Here is a 22,755-nt window from a genome sequence, read left to right on the forward strand (position 1 = left end):
ACGACTATGAGGTCAATGAGAAATAGAAAACAAGAACGATTGGCACATCTGTCATATTTAAACCCACACACAGAAACATGCTTAAAGGGCACAACTTGTTATGCAACCGTTTAAGCAGATGTGTGTATGTAAATATGGTAGATGTGAGGATAGTGCAACACTCTTATTTCTTATTGAGTTTGTAATGCGTTGTATTGAATAAGTGATCAATTACTTCACTGTAGATACATTTTTATGCCATCTCTACAGTGTGACGCAGTGGTCTACACAGCTAGGGATAAAGTGATTATTGAACCCTAAACCCTCTCTATGGTGCCACAAACAAGGAATCTAACACTCCTTGGAGTGCGACGCGAAGCTCTACACAATCAGGGACAAAGTTGTAGTTTTCTAACCCTCATGTAGTGTGCGTGAGGATCTACACAATGAGGAACATGTACCTAAGCTAAACCATCCCTACAGTGTGACACTTTGGTCTAGACAATCAAGGACAAGGTACTAACTTGAAGACTAACCCCAAAGTGTGGGAGTATGCTCTACAAAATAGGGTCAACAAAAAATAAAAAGTTAATTATAAATAATAAACAATTAGAAAAAGTGCAATGATCACCTCAAGTAGCTCTTCAAAGGCTCTCTAAGGGCTCTGACTAGTCAACAATGGGGGGGGATCTGACACCTCGTTCGAACTGCCAACACTCTCCTTTTTTTATACACTTTACACGGATAAACGTGTATAATATGGGTATACAATGTTTATTATTGTTTTACACGTATAAACATCAATATAAGGGCGTATAAATGCAACTTAGCCGCATGTCGGTAGAAGTTCTCCACTCAAACGCTTTTCAACACCATGTTCACACAGAGCGGTGGCAACAAGGCATCTTGTCTGCGTGGGTCGCAATTGACAACGAGGATAGACATCATGCAAGAGCACATCAACGGCTATGCTACACGACTTGTTGAGTTCAAGCTCTGTGAGACGTACGTCAGCGGGCTTGATGAAACGTCTACTATAGTGGGAAAAAATTTTCTTTCGAGGAGGGGACAGGGGGGGCCGCCAGGAAAATGGTAAACCCGGAAGTTTTGAGATTTCGGTGCATCCAATGAAATTCTCCCACGTAAGCCAAGCTTCTTCTTCTGTTGGCCTGTCTGAACCCGGCCATAGCTTGTTTGACATCCGTGTGTGACACAGTCTTATTGGAGCCCCTTGCGGGCTATAGTTTACTGTTTGCCACCATGAAATCAACGGCTTCTTCAAATCGCGACGTCTAGAAATTGTGATCGACGTCAATAAATTGTGATCGTGGATCGACTATGTTTTGGCATGCGAATATTGATTGAGCTTTTAAAAATTGACAAGTGGAAGCTGATTCATCGCTCTACACGCGTAGCAACGTTGCTGGCTACACGATTGCGACTCCAGTCACTGCAATTTCTCCTTCGGGTCCTCCCCACTTGCACGCCCTCCCCCCCGCGTCTCCTCTCTCTCTCTCTCTCTCTCTCTCTCTCTCTCTTTTCTCTGTGCCACAAGCGCGAGCGCGAGCGCGCGCGCACACACACACACTCACCGGACATACAATCTTCACAACATCTCGCTGCGCAACATTTTCATGTGAAGGACCATGGTCTTGACTACAATCTCCGAGAGTCGCCATGGCGCTGAAGACAGCACCCTCCACTCCACTTTCGCTTCTCGCTATGTTCGAACGTCTCTACCGAGGTCTCTCTCGATCTTTAAAATGTCTTATGCGTCGTATGTAGACGCATATGCGTCATGAGGTCTGTGTTGGTTAATGTTTCCATGCCCATATGCATGTTTGATTCAGCTCCAGAAACTCGGCGAGTCTCTGCTCAATGTCTGCTAAATGTGCAAAGTTCGAGGATTTGTACATGCCGAAGTATGACCATTAGAAATTTATGTGTCCTCAGTAGTTCGTTGGTACCATAATGTTCGAAGAAAAAAGCAGTAGCTAGTTGATCCTTAAGTTTTGTGTCTGAATCGAAACACACGCAATGTTCAGTGTTGTTCAAGTGTAAGGACAAAGTAATTCTCTTAAACATTCTGCTCCTTGTAGATCCGTCTGAGAGGGCTTGAGATTTGTGGGGTTTTGTGCTTTCTGATGCAGTAAACTGTTTATCCTGCTAGCATCAGAGGGTGTTCGCCATTCCACTGCTCTTTGAAACATTTTCTTCCTGCTGAGATAGCAGTTACTATTGGGAGGACCAGGGTGGCCCTGTGCTTACATTCTGTACACACAGTCATACCTTTTTTATGCATTTTGAGAAAATGTCTCTCATCCATGAAGGACGAGTGTATGGAAAAATTGTCAGTATACTAGGTACATTGCCGTAGAAGGAGACATAAGTACTCAAGCAGGTTGCTTGCTGATATGTAAACCTTCCAGCTGTTTTTGTGCATTTTTCTTGTTGATTTTTGTATATCTCTCCTAGGATATATGACTTAGTGACTTTGGGAGAATAGAAGGCATGCATTGGTTTGCAAGCATTCGGAATGCTTGATGCATAGCCCAGAAGGTATAAGTGGAAGAGCCTATCTTGAGGGCAAAGGGCACCTTTCGTTTCATTTGTGGGAAAGTGATAGAGAATATAGCAGCAATAACTTCACAAACTTATCTTATGAGGGTCAAAGTGAGCACACACAGTGAACATTGAAAGGCCTGCTGCAAAACCCACAGGCATAGTTATGTAGTACTCCATACCGATATGAGCAACGGTTTCTAGAAATTTTCCTTAAGGAGACTGAATTTCAGTGCATGTGATTTCTTCCAAGAGCAAATTTGCAGACATGGACTGGTCCTTGGATTGAGAATCGCACTTACAAAGAGTCGAGCTATAATATTTTAAATAGCCTATCTTCAAACGTTAGGAGCTGATTCTTTTGAATAAGTAGCTTTCTTTTAGTGTTTTAACTGATTGAATTGAATAAGTGCAGATGATTTCAATGAAGGTGTTTGAGAAAGTGGTGGGTAGGTAAAAGGGCGAAAGCATGTATCGGTGATACCAAAAAGTGGTGTCTTGGGGTAGCACTTTACAAACCCCATTTTCATGTTTTACATGTGAATAAACTAGCATGTATATATCAATGGATAGCTTTTTAAAAGTAGAATCTAAAATTCTGAGGTCCGCTAAGTTTTGATATTTTTTGTAAGAATTTTACAAGTCGCCACTGTTTGTAAAGGTATAATATCTTGATGGAGGGACCCCTCGACATTTCTTGCATAAACTGGGACATATGGCAGTCTGAACTAATTTATGCGGCATTACCTGGTGTTTAGGTTTCGTATGCCAGATCAGGAAATCTCAAAAGAGGCAGCCTATCAAATTATCAGTGATGAGCTCATGCTGGATGGGAATCCACGTCTTAACCTGGCCTCCTTTGTTACTACTTGGATGGAGCCTGAATGTGACAAGCTAATTCTTGCATCTCTCAATAAAAATTACATCGACATGGACGAGTATCCTGTTACCACTGAACTCCAGGTTAGTGAAATGGAGGTTTCTGCTTAAGGTCAATGAGTATCGTACATGATTTTTAGGATTTACTAAGTAGTTGGCATCCATTGCTGGAGCTTCTGTTAGTGACTGAAATGCCTTATAGTCGTCCTTTTTCACCTCGTTCTTGGTGTCCGTCTTATAATATTGACTACACTCTGTCATGACGTATGATGAGATCACCACATGTACACCTGGATTAGAACTGTGGGAAATGTCTTCTGGCACAACTTGTAATTGATCATGTATTGCCTGGTCCTTTTTAGCCACCTGCAATTCTCTGATGTAAAAACTCATATCTTCACTTTCCGTGGGCTTTGTTTTGAGATTCATTATTAAAATGTTAGCATCTTCGGTTAGTTGTTCTGTCAGGTTTCCATCTGAGTCACAATCATTTGACATTCCTTTAACTTTATCCATCTTTATCACCGTTACCACTGTTCTGTCTTATTGATTCTTCCTATTTGATGTGTTTTCAATATTATTATTTTTATTTACTACTGAGCATGCTTGATTGAGGGGGGCTGCTGAACTCTCTCTCAAGAGTATGCTGCATGTTGAATTTGTAGTACTTCATTTTTGGACGACTACCATGAATTTGTAGTACTTCCAAGGGTGTATCTGGATGTTTTTCTTAGTACTTCATTTTTGGACAAATACCATGAATTTGTAGTACTTCCAAGGGTGTATCTGAGTGTTGTTCTTAGGTATGTATATCTTGTATCCTCATATTCTGTACTTGTCATTGTTCACCTTGCAGGATCGCTGTGTTAATATGATTGCAAGGCTGTTTAATGCTCCATTGAAAGACGGGGAGCAAGCTGTTGGAGCAGGTACTGTGGGATCATCAGAGGCGATAATGTTGGCTGGTCTGGCATTCAAAAGAAAGTGGCAGAATAAACGCAAGGCTGAGGGGAAACCATATGACAAGCCTAACATTGTTACAGGAGCTAATGCCCAGGTATATTAAAAAGTCAGGTAGAATTGAATTTCTATACAGCATCCCTTTCCCCACAAAATCTTATGCCCCTTTATCCTTTCTGTATATGTTTCTTTAGGCCCTCTTCATAGAGAGGTGGTGAGTATCATATTTTCAGTAAATGTTTTTCTAGGTTCTTACTTTTCTCTGTCCATCCTTTTGTTGTGTTCTGTTGTGTTCTTTCTTTTTCTCTCCCAAAGTTGACGGGATTGTAGGTTCAATATTTTAAAGCAGGTTACCTTACTTAACCAGTAAAAAACGTGGATTGTTTGGACCTTTCATAGCTGATGAGGTAAGTGTGACGATATCTTCAAGCTGGGGTGTATTATGAGGGAAGGAGTTTCGATGGTTTCAGATTACATAAACATACTATATCTCATCTTCATGGTTTTGGATGTGCTGCTCATGTTCATGTGCCATCATGTTCAAAGAAGACGACTTTCGATGCTCAATCCAATAGATATCTTTTGTGGTCATGGCTTTCGTTTTGCAAAGAATTTTGGTTTTGGGATCATACATTGGAGGAGACTATTTTCTCCCATGATACTTGTTTTGATCAGACTATATTTTGGTCTTGAGTTTCGATGCTAAACCAGTAAAAAACGTGGATTGTTTGGACCTTTCATAGCTGATGCGGTAAGTGTGAGGAATATCTTCAAGCCGGGGTGTATTATGAGGGAAGGAGTTTCGATGGCTGCAGATTACATAAACATACTATATCGTTTTTAAATGTGTTGCTCATGTTCATGTGCCATCAAAGAAGAGAACGACTTTCGATGCTAAATCCAACAGATCTTTTGTGGTCATGGCTTCATTGCAAAGAATTTCGGTTTTGGGATCATCCATTGGAGGAGACTATTTTCTCCCATGATACTTGTTTTGGTCAAACTATATTTTGACTGAGTTGATTGGAGCTTCTGCAACTCATGCTGGTGTTGACCTATTTCCAAATATTGAGATGGTTCAGCCTCTTTCTAGCATCGCACGTCTTGTCACCACCATTATCCCTCCTATCCCTTTTGTTTAGTTCCTTCACCCTCTCTAGCATCTACACTTTGTGCGTCAGTTGATATTGGTGGTATTTCTTCTCCCGTATCTCAACCACACATGTGAAGCCCAAGGTTTCTTCCAGATGGGATGGCTTGCGTTTTACCTTGTCGGGTGATTCGTAGTTCATAGCACGTGAATTATTCTCTTATGTTACATGAGGATAGACCAAATCTTGTAGAGGTATTTGTCTCTCTTTTGTTGGAATGAGGCTTCTTCTATGGAGGACAATCAAATTTTTGAGCATTTAATATTTAGAGGAGTATTTTGCATGGCTTACTTGTATATTGGTTTTGCACATGCATTTTATTTTAGTCCAATTTGGTCATTCTTTAGTATCCACGACCTTTTATTACTCTATTGAGCCTTTCCTGGTACAGTTGTCCCATTTATAGGTGGGGTGTACATTTATTGGTTGGGTTCCTCTCGAGATTCGACCCTTGGCTTTTCATTTGTCCGATCCCTTGGCCTATAAAAAGAAGGGCACCCCACTTTCTAGGGTTGATTTGTGTTGGGGGCCCTTCTTTTTATAAGTCAAGGGATCGCACAAATGAAAAGCCAAAGGTCGGACAAATGAAAAGCCAAGGGTCAAGGGCACCCAAAAGGCTAGGCTTTTACCTATATAAAGACCTCTTGAGGGCATATATGGGGATTATCAATTTTTGGGCGATCTCTTTCTTTGAGCATTTCTTGAAGATGACAAAGGCTCGAGTCTTGTGAAGATCAAGAAGGATTTGAGCACTTATAACAACATCTTGAAGATCAAGATGACAAAGACTCGAGTCTTGTGAAGATCAAGAAGGATTTGAGCACTTATGACAACAACTTGTATTAGCCATCTCTTTGCAATATAAAAGAAATATCCTTTGGGGGCACTTGTCTTGAGGGCCAACGCTTATAGAGAAGACATTCCGCCTTCCCGTGTCTCATGTTTGGTCTCTCTCTCTCTCTCTCTCTCTCTCTCTCTCTCTCTCTCTCTCTCTCTCTCTCTCTCTCAGCTGGACAGCAACGCGCTTATCTCTCACCAGCTGGACTGCGCCTCCCGCCGTTCCCCCCCCCCCCCGTTGTGACAGTACGTCGGCCCCCCCCTACTCGTGGCTGGACAGCCCCCCCCCCCCCCCCCCCCCCGTTGTGACAGTACGTCGCCCCCCCCCTACTCGTGGCTGGACAGCCCCCCCTCCCCCCTCCCAAAGCCCGCAGGTGCATTACAGGGCAGTCACGCCTGAAATTTTTCGAAAAAATTTTGTGACCTGCAAAATTTACTCAGAGCTGCAGAATTCAAAAATACAGAATTTACATTTGAATTTACATTTACATTTTTCACGAGTTGCAGACCTGCAAGGAAATTTCAAAATTTCAGAATTACATAAATTTCAGCATTGACAGAAATTTGCAGAAAAGGAAAATCTCAAAAATGTACGATTGATATGGGGAACACACATGTATGCATTATGCGGGACAGGGATGTATGTGTGACGTGGACATAGTGGGTTGACTTGGCAAAAGTGCATTTGTATTTTTGTATTTTTGATGGAGGTCATGACTGCTTCGCCGGTATGTAAGCCCCATCCGAAGGCAACCTTTGTGCTTACAAACAAGCGGATTACACAAATGGAGAGGGAGATGAAAGACTGGAAAGCAGATATGGAGGGATGGTGGAAAGAAAAGGCCAACCTTCTTCAAATGTTTCTCAACGAAGGCGCGCAGTGGAAGAAAGAGAAAGAAGACCTGCACGCAGAGCTACAAGCACTTAAGGCGGATTCCAAAGCACTTAAAGAAGAGGTCTCAGCTCTCAAGCGAGAACTTGCTGATAGAGCGAGCAGTGGACTAGAGGAGGGGGAATTCCAGCCTTCGGTAGTAGAGGAAATCAAGGTCATCAAAGAGCAGGTACGGATGATCAAAGAGGAGGAGAAACAAAAGATGGTAAAGACGTCTTCGTGGATGGATGTGATCACGAAGACGCAAAAGAAGGCGGATGAGGCCGAGAAGTGGATAGAAGTCGTTAAGAAAGGCAAAGGGAAAGAAACCACATCTGTCCCCACTCCTTCAATCATCAACATGACTCTAGAGGATGAACAACGAAGGAAAACTAGAGCTTTGCATATAAGAGTAACCGGTCTAAAGACCGAGATGAGGTGGAAGGGAAAGTTGAAGAACTTCTCCGCATGATGGGTAGTGAGGCTACTCATACAAAGGCATGGAGGGTGGGGAAGAAGACACAAGGCAATGGGGAGACTTCAAAAGGGAGAGCTCTAATCATCCGTTTCCCATCCATGGAGGCAAAGAAGGACTTCTTGAAGAAGCGTCCTACACTAAAGAAAACGGGCATATTTCTTAGAGATGACCTCACTCTCACACAGCTTGCACATATGAGAGGTAATGCCAGAGATTCAAGCGGCAAGGGAGAAGGGAAAGACGGCCTTCTACAGAGATGGCCGGGTTGTGATTGTAGAGCGGCGCTCCACATGACGGTGCGAGACCCATGGGACCACCCTCCAAGTTGCTACGTGGAATTGTAATGGATCTATGCGACTTGATGTGGGCGCCTTTGAGGGGAAGAGACATCGTCTTCTACTCTGAGACACATCAGGCCCCTGAGCAGTCTATGTCTCACATTAGTGGATATAGATGGGAGACTGCCTATAGACAGGAGACACGATCAGAGCGCAGAGGGCGAGGATCAGGAGGAGTAGCAGTGTTATTCAGGGAGGAGTTGCAGCCATTGATACATATAGCCCGCAGAGATGAGCAAGCTAGGTACATGTGGGTGAGACTAAGAGCAGAGACAGACATATATCTTTACATTGCTATTTGCTACTTTCCCCCGAGCACGTCAGGGTATGCACCACCCAGAGGACAGTCCCCTTTCTCTATTTTGGAGGATGACATATGGGAGTTCTCTAGAGATGGTGACATCATCATTCTAGGGGATTTCAACGCTAGGATTGCCCATCATCAGACAGTATTTTATGATACTTCAGAGGAGATGCTGAGAGAGCTGGATGCTGCAGAGACAGGCCTATCCAGACTATCACAAGATGGAGAACACACTGAGTATGGACGACCCTTGATAGACATGGGGACGGCACATGGATTGGCCATCTTGAATGGCCTACAGAGATTTCCCGCTTCAGGGGGTTTTACATGCTTTCCACACAGACATGAAGCCAGCACAGTGGATTATGTCATGGCACATCCGAGCCTCATCTCTAGTATCCAGGATCTCACGGTTGGACCCAGACCTGTTGGTGTGGCAGTGGATCATGCTCTTGTGTCAATGACCATCTCTTTTCAGTTTAGTGTAGCACACAGGCTACGGACAGCAGCCCCTACTCGCTACACCTTCACGCAGGAGACGGACTCTGTATACATAGATGGGATCTACAAACGCCTATGCACAGAGGAGCCAGGGCGACCTCTGGAGGAGCTTACTACTATATTGACACAGACACTACATGATGCAGCAGCAGAGGCATACCCACATACCCAGCCTGAGTAGAGACGCCGTTCGGGGAGCATGCCCCAGAACAGTTGGTATGATGAGGAATGCCGGGACACTAGAGCTAGACTTCAGAGGGAGGTGCTTTTGGGGGACATCACTCACAGACAGTCACAGATTGACTTCCGACGCCTAGTGCGGCGGAAGAAGAGGGCATTTTTGGCTCGGCTAGAGCAGGATCTATATCAGTTGTTCTTGAGTCAGGACTCACGTGAGGCATGGCGCCTCTTTCAGGAGCAACCCCCCCCCCCCCCCCTCTACAGAGGACTGGGGCCAGTACGCATCATCTCTGTACACAGTTCCTGAGCAGCCCTGTCACCAAGAGGTGTATTTTTCTTGTTGCCTTCCGTAAATAAGTACTAGATATTTTTATTTATTTTATTTTTACTTGTTTTCCCTGGAACCCTTGAAAAAGTGCAAGTGGACATTGCATGGTCAGTGTGAAACCGCTGCGGCTGAATAGGTTTCTCACAGCGGGAGTCTGGGTCGGTCAGTTTGGGATTGGTCGGGCCAGCTAGCACTGAATTCTGATGAGTATGGAAGCCTGTGTGCGCCAAATGAAGTTTGGGCCACTCGGAAAGTCGCTTATAACTTTATAAGTCAGTGGGAACTAGAAAATTAACTCAAAAGGGGCAAACTGGACACATGGCAGCTTCTGGGGAGTTTGCTACTTCCAGCTGAAGAGGAGGGCGCCCAATTTGAGAGAGGAGGCTGATTTTTGATCATAAGTGAGCTACAGTGTGTGTGTGTGTGTGTGTGTGTGTGAGTAGTGGGTGCAGGTCTACAGCTTTAATGGAAAGCTTGCCTTCTCCTTTGTCTCATGTAGCGCGACGATTTGCTCTCGTGCATCTCTCTCCCCCCTTTGGAACATATGGTAATGCCCCACTAGATGGGCTACTCAGTTGAACATGTACAGTTCTGGGGGTTTATGCGCGTTTGCCAAGGCCAAGAGCCTTCTGAACAGGAACCGGATTAGCTAATTGCTAATCCCCCACAGGTACGCACAGTTCCATCGCGAAAGATTGCGAGTTCGGAGAGTTTTCTCCTGTGAAAACTCATCCGATTCACAGGGAAACTGTCCCATTGCGTGCGGGAGCCCTTGGGACAACGTAGGCGTGTTCGTTCCGCTAAAAACGATCCGAAACAGCGAATTACAGCCTGCTGTGTTTTTCTGCAGGTTTAGGGTTTCGCACCTAAACTGCAAGGGAACCCCGGGGGAGCCTTGTGAGAGCCTTGGGATGCGTGTACAGGCTTTTGGGCACCCGGCAGTGAAAAACAGGGAATTACAGCCGCTGAATTTCTGTGGCAGCTCACCAGAAAGCTTCCAGATAGCGAGGGAATCCGTCCTAGACATGTGCTTTTGACCTACAGGGGTTTTTGCGTTTTTATGTTGCCAAAATCAGGTCGAAAACCTGCCCTCGCCAGGTTTGGACAGCTTTGTGAAAGCTTGTGTTAAGTGGTCGGATCGTCTACCTTAATTTGAATAAAGAAATACCGAAAGGGGCGCCAGTCTTTGGGGCCTATAGGGTGTCGGTTTCGTGTGCGCAGTGACATTCTAGTCGCTGGACGCAACTGTGTTCTCTTCCCTTCTCCGTGCTCTGTGTAAAGTTAACGGGTAATTGAAATAGTACCACCCTCTACGTTGTACAGGCCGGTTATATGGTTCCATCGATGGGATAGTCACTTTTTCTTCAAAAAGTGCAGCGTGGATTGTTGTGGGTGAAAGCAACAGAGAGCTTGTCGTTATGGCAGAGAAGAGAGACCAAGTCCTTGAAGAGGGATCTTCCTCACATGGCACGGAGAATGTTCCTTCAACTCTTCAAGAAGAGGACAGGTTGTTTAGAACTCAACTGCGTTGCTGCATGGACATGTTTCAGCAGTTGGCTAACAACCCAAGGATGCAGGAGTTCTTACAGGCTCCGACACATGGTTTTCAGCCTCCTACACAGGGCACGACTGAGCCGTTGCAGGAAAAGGAGATTTCCAATGCGCAGAGGACTCATGATGCTCGAGGGAAAGCCCATGTGGTTGAGCAACTAGCGGTGTCCAATGATCCAAAGCAACTTGCTTTAGCTGGACAGGAACCGTTTGTGAATGGTCAAGGGAGTAATGAACACGCTATGCGTCAGACACTTCCATTACCTAATACTTATCCTGGTTATTTTGGAGGTGGTTCAGTGTTTCAAGCTATGGTTGGACCTTCCATAGGTTATATGCCAAGGAATGTGTTCGGGACAATGCAAACAGGCATGGGTAACCCTATGTACGCGAACATGGGTGTCCAACCAGGTTTTCAGGGTGCCTATGGCCAGTTTCAAGTGCCTGGAACACAATTTGGTATGGCTTGTTGTTCGCAGCCATACGTACCAAATGCAGATACCACAGGTAAAACAATTGATGTGAGTGCTGGAATGAACAATCATGGAGCACCCCTGTTATACAGGCACCTGTTTATGACAATGTGGCTCCTTTGAGTCAGCTTAAGGATTACAAGGAAGGTGGGCAGGGAGTGAAGTTTGAAACTTTCAGAGGAACTGAGGATCAATCGAAGGCTTTGACCTTCATACAACAGTTCGATGCAGCTTATGCTGGAGGAAACTTCACGGAATCTTCAAAGATACGCAAGGCTGCCACTTTCTTGAAAGGGAATGCGCTTCAATGGTGGACCGCATTGTTGAACCAGGGTCAAGCCCCAACAACGTGGGTCCAATTCAAACAGCTTTTTGCGCCTGCATGGTTGACGAACACTTTTGAAGTGGATGTGATGACAGAATGGCACGAGTTGAATGCTAAACAGTGTGCGAATCTGGAAGAGTACAATAAACAGTTTTGGGCCGCACTGTTGCCAATCACCTCTTACAGGTTTGTGCCATTGTCAGAACAAATTGAGAAGTACTGTTGCGGATTGCCCAAGAAAATCAGGGACTATTGCACAAAGACTACTCTAATGAATATGTTTCAGTTGATAGAGAATGCAAGAGTGGCCAACAATCCGTCAAAGGGAGATTCCGATGGATTTAATAGCCACAAGAAAGGGTCCCAGGGCAAACAGTTTTCAGCCAAGGGCAATGTTTCTTAGGGAGGCCAAGAAATGCTACATTTGTGAACAGGAAGGACATTTTGCAAATGAATGCCCACAGAAGAAGTCACAGGATAAGGATGACAAGTCAGACCATAAAGGGAAGAAGCCAAAGCCAAGTGCAGGACTTGTTCCAGATTTGGTTGGAGACCAGCCAAACACAGATGCCACGGAGCTGTGCAGAGCTTGGGGCAAAGTTAGAGACCACACAGTGCTAGTTTTCTTTGATCCAGGAGCCCGTGCAAATTTCATATCACTAGAATTGGCATCAAAGTTGGGCATTCCTGCAGAGGAGATGGGTATGACAGGGGAAGCAGGTTTGGCATGCCCAGGTCATTCAGAGCCTGTTACTCCCATTTTGGGGAAGCTTCGTCTGCACATTCAGAGCTATGTGGATGCGGAAGAATTTCATATTATGCCACTTGAGGGCTGTGATGTGTTACTGGGTATCCCATGGTGTTACAGGTTGCATGCTATGGTGGATACTTACAACAAAAAGATTACCCTTGCTCATGTCCTTGATGTAAAGCTTAAAGGCGAGTCTGTTCCAGTTGTTTCTGCTATGCTATTTCATCTATAATAAAGAATCATCTTTCTGCGTACTTGATCTTTGCAAAAGAAGTACCTCAAGTTGTATCTAATTTGTCTACCTTAGATAAAGACAGGTCAACTTTTTTGAGTGGTTTCAGTGATTGTTTTTCGGACTCTTTGCCAGGGGAGTTACCTCCTGAGAGACCTGAGGATCATACCATAGATCTTGTGCCAGGTTCTAGTCCACCAAATAGACCACCATACAGGGTTAGTGCAGCCCAGCAGAAAGAGATTATGAGTCAGGTCAACGGGCTTTTAGAGAAGGGGTTGATTCAGCCTAGTGCATCCCCTTTTTGTTCGCCTGTACTCTTAGTGTAGAAGAAGGATGGTTCATGGTGCATGTGCATTGACTATCGTGCCTTGAATAAGAATACCATCAAGAACAGGTTCCCCATACCGAGGATAGATGACATTCTTGATCGGCTTGAGGGAGCGTCATTGTTTACAAGAATAGATCTAAAGAGTGGGTATCATCAGATACGCATTAGGCCAGAAGATGTCCATAAGACTGCGTTCAGGACAACATTTGGTCTCTATGAGTTTCTTGTCATGCCATTTGGTCTCACAAATGCTCCTGCCACATTTAATAGAATGATGGACAGAATTTTTAGACCACATAGAAACTTCGTGGGTACCTTCTTTGATGACATGATTGTCTATTCGAAGTCTGAAGAGGAGCATAGGGATCACTTGACTACAGTTTTCAATGAGTTACGTACGAACAGGCTACTCATTAATGCGAAGAAGAGTGAATTCTTTTTGCAAGAGATTCACTTCCTTGGGCACATTGTTTCAAAGGATGGGGTACGCATGGATCCCGCTAAAGTGGCAGCAATTAGGTCATGGCCAGACTTGAAGTCCGTACATGACATTCGAAGCTTTCGAGGCTTATGTTCCTACTACAGGAGGTTCATCCGAAATTTTGCTGAGATTGCTTCTCCACTCCATGCACTACAAGGAAAAGGAGTTACTTTCAAGTGGACAGCCAAGGAAATTTTAGCGTTCAAACACTTGAAAGAGAAGCTGACTCCAGATCCGGTAATCATTTTGCCAGATCTTTCAAAACCTTTTGTGGTTTAGTGTGATGCGTGTGGCCATAGTCTTGGTGCAGTTCTAATGCAGAATGGCCGAGTAGTCGCATCTGAGAATAGAATTCTTTTGAAGATTGAAAGAAACTTGCAAGTCTATGAGAAAGAATTGCTGGCAGTAATTCATGCTCTCACTAGTTGGAAACACTATCTGCTAGGGGCTGATTTTGTTGTCCAAACGGATCATCAAACGTTGCGATATTTTCTCACACAGACGAAGTTGTCTGAGAAGCACATGCGATGGGCAAACATCTTGTCAATGTTCCATTTTCAGATTGTGCATGTGTGCAAGGGAAAAAGAACGTGGTGGCTGATGCGTTGTCACGAAAGCTCCAAATTTCAGCAGTGTCAATTCCGTACCATTGTGAACTAGACGAAATGAAGACACAATATGCTGAAGATTCAGATTTTGCAAGGATCTATGACCAGCTTGTTGATGGGCAACATCATGAGCACTATATGCTTAAGAATGACTTTCTCATGATGCATGGAAAGTTATGTGTTACCAAACAGTTACGGCCAAAGATTTTGATGGAAAGTCATGCTCCACCTTATGCTGGGAATGGTGGAATTGATGCGACAGTGAAAGGGGTTGAGGCATTTTTCTATTGGCCAGCTTTGCGTCAAGATGTTGACACATTTGTAAGATCATGCTTAGTATGCCAAAAAGTCAAATTTGATAGACAAAAGCAACCGGGATTGTTGCAGCCATTGCCGATCCCAGATAGGCCATGGGAAAGCATAGCAATGGACTTTATCTTTGATCTTCCAAGGACGCAAACAGGCAATGATGGGATTTGGACTATTATTTGTAGGTTCAGTAAGCAGGCCCATTTCATTCCTGTGAGGAACAAGAAAAAGCCAGAACACATGGTCAAGATATTCATGAGCAATATCTTTAAATACCACGGGATGCTTCAGTCAATTGTCAGTGATAGGGATCCACGTATGACGAGTCTTTTCTGGAAGGCATTGTTTGAGAACATGGGCACTACGCTAAAGTTCTCTTCTTCGTTTCATCCGCAAATTGATGGATGGTCAGAAGAGGCAAATTCTACTGTCCTGGACCTGCTCAAATGTTATGTGTCAGAGCACAAGGCAACTTGGGAACACCATCTTCCATTGGTTGAATATGCTTACAATAACACTGGGCATACGTCAACAGGTAAGGCACCATTTGAGATAGTGGAAGGAGGGAAGAAAGTCCCGCCCATTTTGCAGACTAAGGACAAGATTTTTGAGGCAGACAAGTATGTGCAAGATATGGATGAAACATACAGGAAGATAAAGATTGCTCTTGAGAAGACTCGGGCTAAACAAAAGAAAGGTGCTGATCGTCACCGTCGTGAACTTGTATTTTCACTTGGTGATTGGGTGCTTTTGCGCTTTGAAAAGGCTAGGTTAAGGAAAAGGGAAGGCAAGGAACGCTTGTTTCCTAAGCTCAGTATGCGATATTATGGTCCTTTTCAGATTTCAGAAAAGATTAGCGATGTAGCTTACAGGTTAAAGCTACTAGAAGGCTGGAAAATACATAATGCTTTTCATGTCAGCCTTCTAAGACCCTTTGTTGGTGATGTGCCAGAGAATATGCTTGATGAGGAACAACCCGAAGTGGAAGAATTGGATGAAATCCTTGTTCTTGAATAGATATTGGCACATAAAGAAAGAAAGGTTAGAGGAAAGGTTGGAAGACGCTATTTGGTGAAGTTCAAGAACTATCCATCGTTGGATGCCAAATGGATGGAAGAGTCTGAATTGCTTGATTCACCTCAGCTATTGCAATTGTATCTTGAAGCCTTTCAGATGGAACCCACAGTGACTTGATGTAGACTTTTTGGAGCAAGGCAAGAGCATGGTTCATGATGCTCAAGAGAGTAGTTAAGCAATTGTATCTACTCTTTCCATACAGAATTTAGCTAGAGAAGTTTGTGCTTCAGAGTACACTAGAAGGCTTCTATGCTTGATATATGTGTCGTAGCCAGGTTGGTGGGATTGTTTAATCGTCCAACGCTACATTTCCGGAAGCATGTATATCTTGGATTCCCATCATAGAATATATGTGATATCAGGAGATACTGCATGTATTATTGGCATGCAAGCGAGGTCGCTTGCAGTATTTCAAGGGTGGGGTGTGTCACCAGGAGGTGTATTTTTCTTGTTGCCTTCCGTAAATAAGTACTAGATATTTTTATTTATTTTATTTTTACTTGTTTTCCCCGGAACCCTTGAAAAGGTGCAAGTGGACATTGCATGGCCAGTGTGAAACGGCTGCGGCCGAATAGGTTTCTCACAGCGGGAGTCTGGGTCGGTCAGTCTGGGACTGGTCGGGCCAATTAGCACTGAATTCTGATGAGTATGGAAGCCTATGTGCGCCAAATGAAGTCTGGGCCACTCGGAAAGTCACTTATAACTTTATAAGTCAGTAGGAACTAGAAAATTAACTCAAAAGGGGCAAACTGGACACATGGCGACTTTTGGGGAGTTTGCTACTTCCAGCTGAAGAGCAATTTGAGAGAGGAGGCTCATTTTTTATCATAAGTGAGCTACAGGGGGTTTTACATGCTTTCCACACAGACATGGAGCCAGCACAGTGGATTATGTCATGGCACAGCCGAGCCTCATCTCTAGTATCCAGGATCTCATGGTTGGACCCAGACCTGTTGGTGTGGCAGTGGATCATGCTCTTGTGTCAATGACCATCTCTTTTCAGTTTAGTGTAGCACACAGGCTACGGACAACAGCCCCTACTCGCTACACCTTCGCGCGGGAGACGGACTCTGTATACATAGATGGGATCTACAAACGCCTATGCACAGAGGAGCCAGGGCGACCTCTGGAGGAGCTTACTACTATATTGACACAGACACTACATGATGCAGCAGCAGAGGCATACCCACATACCCAGCCTGAGCAGAGACGCCGTTCGGGGAGCATGCCCCAGAACAGTTGGTATGATGAGGAATGCTGGGACACTAGAGCTAGACTTCAGAGGGAGGTGCTCTTGGGGGACATCACTCACAGACAGTCACAGATTGACTTCCGACGCCTAGTGCGGCGGAAGAAGAGGGAATTTTTGGCTCGGCTAGAGCAGGATCTATATCAGTTGTTCTTGAGTCAGGACTCACGTGAGGCATGGCGCCTCTTTCAGGAGCACTCCCCTCCCCCCTTCTACAGAGGACTGGGGCCAATACGCATCATCTCTGTACACAGTTCCTGAGCAGCCTTGTCACCAGGAGGTGTATTTTTCTTGTTGCCTTCCGTAAATAAGTACTAGATATTTTTATTTATTTTATTTTTACTTGTTTTCCCCGGAACCCTTGAAAAGGTGCAAGTGGACATTGCATGGACAGTGTGAAACGGCTGCGGCCGAATAGGTTTCTCACAGCGGGAGTCTGGGTCGGTCGGTCGGTCTGGGATTGGTCGGGCCAGTTAGCACTGAATTCTGATGAGTATGGAAGCTTGTGTGCGCCAAATGAAGTCTGGGCCACTCGGAAAGTCACTTATAACTTTATAAGTCAGTGGGAACTAGAAAATTAACTCAAAAGGGGCAAACTGGACACATGGCGGCTTCTGGGGAGTTTGCTACTTCGAGGTGAAGAGTGGGTGCCCAATTTGAGAGAGGAGGCTGATTTTTGATCATAAGTGAGCTACTGTGTGTGTGTGTGTGAGTAGTGGGTGCAGGTCTACAGCTTTAATGGAAAGCTTGCCTTCTCCTCTGTCTCATGTAGCGCGACGATTTGCTCTCGTGCATCTCTCTCCCTCCTTTGGAACATATGGTAATGCCCCACTAGATGGGCTACTCAGTTGAACATGTACAGTTCTGGGGTTTATGCGCGTTTGCCAAGGCAAGAGCCTTCTGAACAGGAACCGGATTAGCTAATTGCTAATCCCCCACAGGTACGCACAGTTCCATCGCGAAAGATTGCGAGTTCGGAGAGTTTTCTCCTGTGAAAACTCGTCTGATTCACAGGGAAATTGTCCCATTGCGTGCGGGAGCCCTTGGGACATGTGTAGGCGTGTTCGCTCTGCTAAAAACGATCCGAAACAGCGAATTATAGCCTGCTGTGTTTTTCTGCAGGTTTAGGGTTTCGCACCTAAACTGCAAGGGAACCCCGGGGGAGCCTCGTGAGAACCTTGGGATGGGTGTACACGCTTTTGGGCACCCGGCAGTGAAAAACAGGGAATTACAGCCCGCTGAATTTCTGTGACAGCTCACCAAAAAGCTTCCAGATAGCGAGGGAATCCGTCCTAGACATGTGCTTTTGACCTACAGGGGTTTTTGCGCTGTTATGTTGCCAAAATCAGGTCGAAAACCTGCCCTCGCCAGGTTTGGACAGCTTTGTGAAAGCTTGTGCTAAGTGGTCGGATCGTCTACCTTAATTTGAATAAAGAAATACCGAAAGGGGCGCCAGTCTTTGGGGCCTACAGGGTGTCGGTTTCGTGTGCGTAGTGACATTCTAGTCGCTGGACGCAACTGTGTTCTCTTCCCTTCTCAGTGCTCTGTGTAAAGTTAATAGGTAATTGAAATAGTACCGCCCTCTACATTGTACAGGCCGGTTATAAGCCCTCCCTTCCCGCCCCTCCCGATCCATGCCCACACACATGTGCTTTTTTCACCGCGGAGATGGTGAGGAAGGCCATTGACAGGATGAGGACTGGGAGAGCATACGATCATGATGGTTTAGTGGCTGAGCATTTCACGCATGCTAGAGATCTACTAGCAGAGCTTCTAGCAGTGATGTTTAACTGTGCCATGTGTGAGGGCTTGCCGGATACTTGGAGCCTATCTACTATTGTACCTATCTTAAAGTCGGGAGACCCTATGGAGCCTGGGAATTATCGCACTATCATGATTGGACACACATTGGCACGGTTGTACGCATCTATTCTTGAGGAGCAGCTGAGTAGATGGGCAGAGAGGGAGGGGATACGCGCAGTCGGGCAGGCAGGGTTCGGGAGGGGTTTTTCTACTCTTGACCATATCTTGACACTCAGAGCCATCATTGAGGAGGGTAGATCGCGTGGGAGACGGATCTATTGTAGCTTTGTGGATTTCCGCAAAGCTTTTGACACAGTGCCTAGAGCTAGATTGATGCGCAGATTACAGCAGATGGGAGTACACACAGAGCTCATTTGGGGGGTCATGGCATTATACAGGTCAGTAGTGGGGCAGGTACGCACCTCAGAGGGTCTATCCACACCGATTCACTCCACTATTGAGGTGAAGCAGGGCTGCCCGCTCTCTCCTACTCTATTTGGTATGTATGTGGATGAGGTTTCTAACTACATTGAGAGAGATGGTGATAGAGGTGCACAGCTGGCAGGGACATGGATTCCATTATTGTTATATGCTGATGATATCGTGTTGATCTCCGACTCTCCGGAGGGGATGCAACGTCACTTGGATGCTTTGAATAGGTTTGCTCAGGAAAGTGGTTTGTCCGTCAACCATAGTAAAACCAAGGTCATGGTATTTAATACCACCCCATAGTGGATCAGGAGGTCAGCGCCAGCATTCACATATGGCCAGGAGACTGTGGAATATACAGAGGCGTACACTTACCTCGGAGTGGTTTTTAGTGGGCCAGCATTTTCATTGAGGGGGGCAGCAGAGACTAGACTGACCAGAGCCCATGCAGCATTGGGTAGATTGGAAAGGATGTGTTCACAGGTTTAGTTTCAGGAGCCTCGGACGAAGCTCTGGCTCTTTGACACTCTGGTGGCTTCTACATTGCTTTATGGAGCTGAGATGTGGGGACCTTCATTAGATCACCACGGGAGGACAGGCCGCAGTGATGGATGGGGGGACATGGAGAAGCCTCTGGTCTCTATGATCTCGCGGCTCATTAGAGCCAAAGCCTCAGTACCACGTGCTATTGTTCGAGCAGAGCTAGCTGCCCCCCCACTAGTGGTTGAGGCGCTCACCAGATCGGTCTCCTTCATACACCGCATGTGGGAACTTCCCAGAGACAGATATGCCCGCCTTGCACTTGAGTCCTCTCGACAGTTAGCCATGCAAGGAGATACAACATGCTGGTATGGGGAGATGACATCATGGTTTCAGCATGCTGGTATGGGGAGATGACATCATGGTTTCAGGCGCATGGGTTCAGCATAGACAGCTTGCCTCCCTTCCAGTACTCACTGGATGCACCCTCTCTGACTCTTACACAGTCTGAGATCACCGGGCTGATCCGCCAGGACTTGACTCAAGTAGACACCAGGAGGACATGGATACAACCGGCATAGGAGCTGGGCACGAAGATGGCTTTCTACAGAGAGCATCTCCTCCAGCTTACGGTTGATGGTTTTGTGACGAGGCCCAGATACATGGACACCCACTTGTCTCATGGGATACAATGTGCTATCGGCCAGATACGTACATCTTCACACCAGCTGCGGATCGAGACTGGGAGATACATCGGAGTACCAGCAGAGGCTAGGACATGCCCCCTGTGTGACATCGAGCCTGAGGCAGAGTTGCACTACACATGCCACTGCCCCGTCTACTACGAGATACGAGGCCGCTTCCATTGCTTGTTCAGAGAGGGCTTTTGACCATTCTCCAGAGTCATGCAGTACGAGGATCAGAGATGCTTGGGTTTGTTTTTGCTCGAGCTACGTAGACACAGAGAGAGCCTGATGAGAGGAGAGGCTAGCCAGTCCCAAAGACAGATCACAGATTTCTTTAGAGCTGCCACTGGACACCCGGAGGAGTTACTACCACAGTAGAGCTCGTCGTCTCACACCAAAGGCACATTGATCGACCGAGCGACTGAGCTGGGAAGATCCAGACGCCCACGGCTGCAGAGGACTTCACAACATCGGCGGAGGCTGCATCAAAGGATTCAGATCACTTTGGCTCGACATGCACGACGCCCGGTCAGACTACTGATCATGGAGGAGATTGATGAGATCCACCTGCGACCGATGCTGGATCTCTTGTGATCTAGCTATCCCAGCTAGCTGCTTAGTTCACACCTAGTAGTTTAGGATTCCATAGTATTTTATTGTGACATTTGTCATTTCATTTTTGTCATTGTTGTCATCTTGTTACTCTGACTCTGTCTTTGTATCAGATCCACCACATTGTAACTTTCTGGTCTCATAGGTCACTTTGGCCTTTTGAAGACGTTAATATAACATTTCATTTCATTTCTCTCTCTCTTTCTCTCTATATATATATTTGAGAGTTCGAGATTGAAATATAGATAGTTATGCCTAAACATGTGATGCATGCCATGTGGTTTGTACCATTCATGCATGTAAATGATTGATTGACTAATTGATAAATATTATTGTGTTATCCTTATTCTGTTTTGCAGATGTAATCGAGGACGATTACTATTCTTTCAACAGGGAGGTATGTCACAAATTAGCCCTAGAAGTGAGGCACATAACACAAATCAACCCTAGAAAGTGGGGTGCCCTTCTTTTTATAAGCCAAAGGGATTGAAAAAATGAAAATCCAAAGGTTGCCCTTCTTTTTATAAGCCAAGGGATTGGAAAAATGAAAAGCCAAAGGTTGGACAAATGAAAAGTCAAAGGTCCGATAAATGAAAAGCCAAAGGGATGATATATGAAAAGCCAAAGGTAGGACAATTGAAAAGCCCAGGTCAAGGGCACCCAAAAGATTAGGCTTTTACCCCTTGAGGGCATCTGTGGGGATCATTAGTTTTTGGGTGATCTCTCTCTTTGAGCATTTCTTGAAGACGACAAAGGCTTGAATCTTGTGAAGATCAAGAAGGCTTTGAGCACTTGTGACAACAATTGGTATTGGCCATCTTTTGCAATATAAAAGAAATACCCTTCGGGAGCGCTTGTCTTGAGGGTCAACGCTTCTAGGGAAGGAATTTCGCCTAAAGCCATAAACAATCCCACATTACTTATGGATTCCAACAAGAATCAGTCGACTTCTTTTGCATTTGCTAATATGGGAGGAGATCACGAAGAAGATTCTCATGATCAAATAGAGGAAGAGTATGGCCCATCTCGGCCTACTCAGTACGAACTTGAAGAGATGGAACGTCGACAGCAGGTTGACGAGGCAACAAAGCAGATAATTAAGATTGCGAAGGATCCAAATTTGCAAAATTTGTCTCAGCAATCCATCACAGAAGTGCACACCCAGTGGCAGAAAGGCATACAACCACCCATCAAACCGGCGATCAAGAGCCTCCTACTCCGAGAATGTTTACTGAAGAAGAACTCCATGATGCGATCCAGGCCCAAATCAATCAACTTCTAGACGCGAAGAAGCCGTCGGAAAAGCAACTGAAGCAACGTAACAAGGGAACTAATTTCTCCGGTTACTTGGGTCAAAAATTTCACTTTTGAAAACGCCAGGAAGCAGAAGAAGCGTGTATGCTTCGAAGGATTGCCCAGTTCCTCCTCATCTTCTGATAGGTCGGACACCTCATTTTCTTTTGACTAAAGTGATGAGGACAGGAAGGGCAAGAAACAACGGAAAGATCACATGTTTTATGCATTTAGAGCCAATCAATATGATTTCCTCGACGACAAGGGCAAAAAACCCAAAGAATTCAAAAGAGGGAGGACAACAAGCAGTAAAGTTTGAGCACTTTTCAGGATTTCGAGATGTTCCCAAGGCTTTAGCCTTTGTCCAACAGTTCAACATAGCATTTTCTAAAGGCCGCTATACAAAGCACTCCAAGATCAGACGGGCAGCATCCTTTTTGAAAGGCAATGCACGGACATGGTGGTCCACTCTGTTGTTAAGGAAATAAGTGTTGACAAAGTGGTTGAAACTTAAGAAACTCTTTATTTCTTCATGGCTCACACAAGAATACGAACGAGACGTGATTATTGACTGGAACCATGTTCGGATGGTCAAGACAGAATCTTTGGATTGTTACTGTGAGATTCTGGGAAATTTTTCTACGTGTCTCATCCTTTAAGAAGATTAGATTGAACAATTTTGTTATGGGCTTCCCAA

General features: G+C 45.2%; 1 protein-coding gene across 1 annotated transcript in view; it reads left to right on the forward strand.

Moving 5' to 3' along the window:
• The first annotated feature begins 1,457 nt into the window (after window positions 1-1,457).
• The window catches only part of LOC147466183 (glutamate decarboxylase-like), a 31,078-nt gene continuing 9,780 nt past the window's right edge, over window positions 1,458-22,755 (forward strand). Inside the window, exons 1-3 of the mRNA XM_086524546.1 lie at window positions 1,458-1,723; window positions 3,300-3,504; window positions 4,277-4,477. Coding sequence (XP_086380672.1) covers window positions 1,626-1,723; window positions 3,300-3,504; window positions 4,277-4,477 — 504 coding nt within the window. The 5' untranslated portion in view covers window positions 1,458-1,625. The remainder of the gene's footprint in view (window positions 1,724-3,299; window positions 3,505-4,276; window positions 4,478-22,755) is intronic.

Source organism: Adiantum capillus-veneris, chromosome 1 (genome assembly GCF_014529385.1).
Source record: "Adiantum capillus-veneris isolate H3 chromosome 1, ASM1452938v2, whole genome shotgun sequence".
Taxonomy (NCBI): Eukaryota; Viridiplantae; Streptophyta; class Polypodiopsida; order Polypodiales; family Pteridaceae; genus Adiantum; species Adiantum capillus-veneris.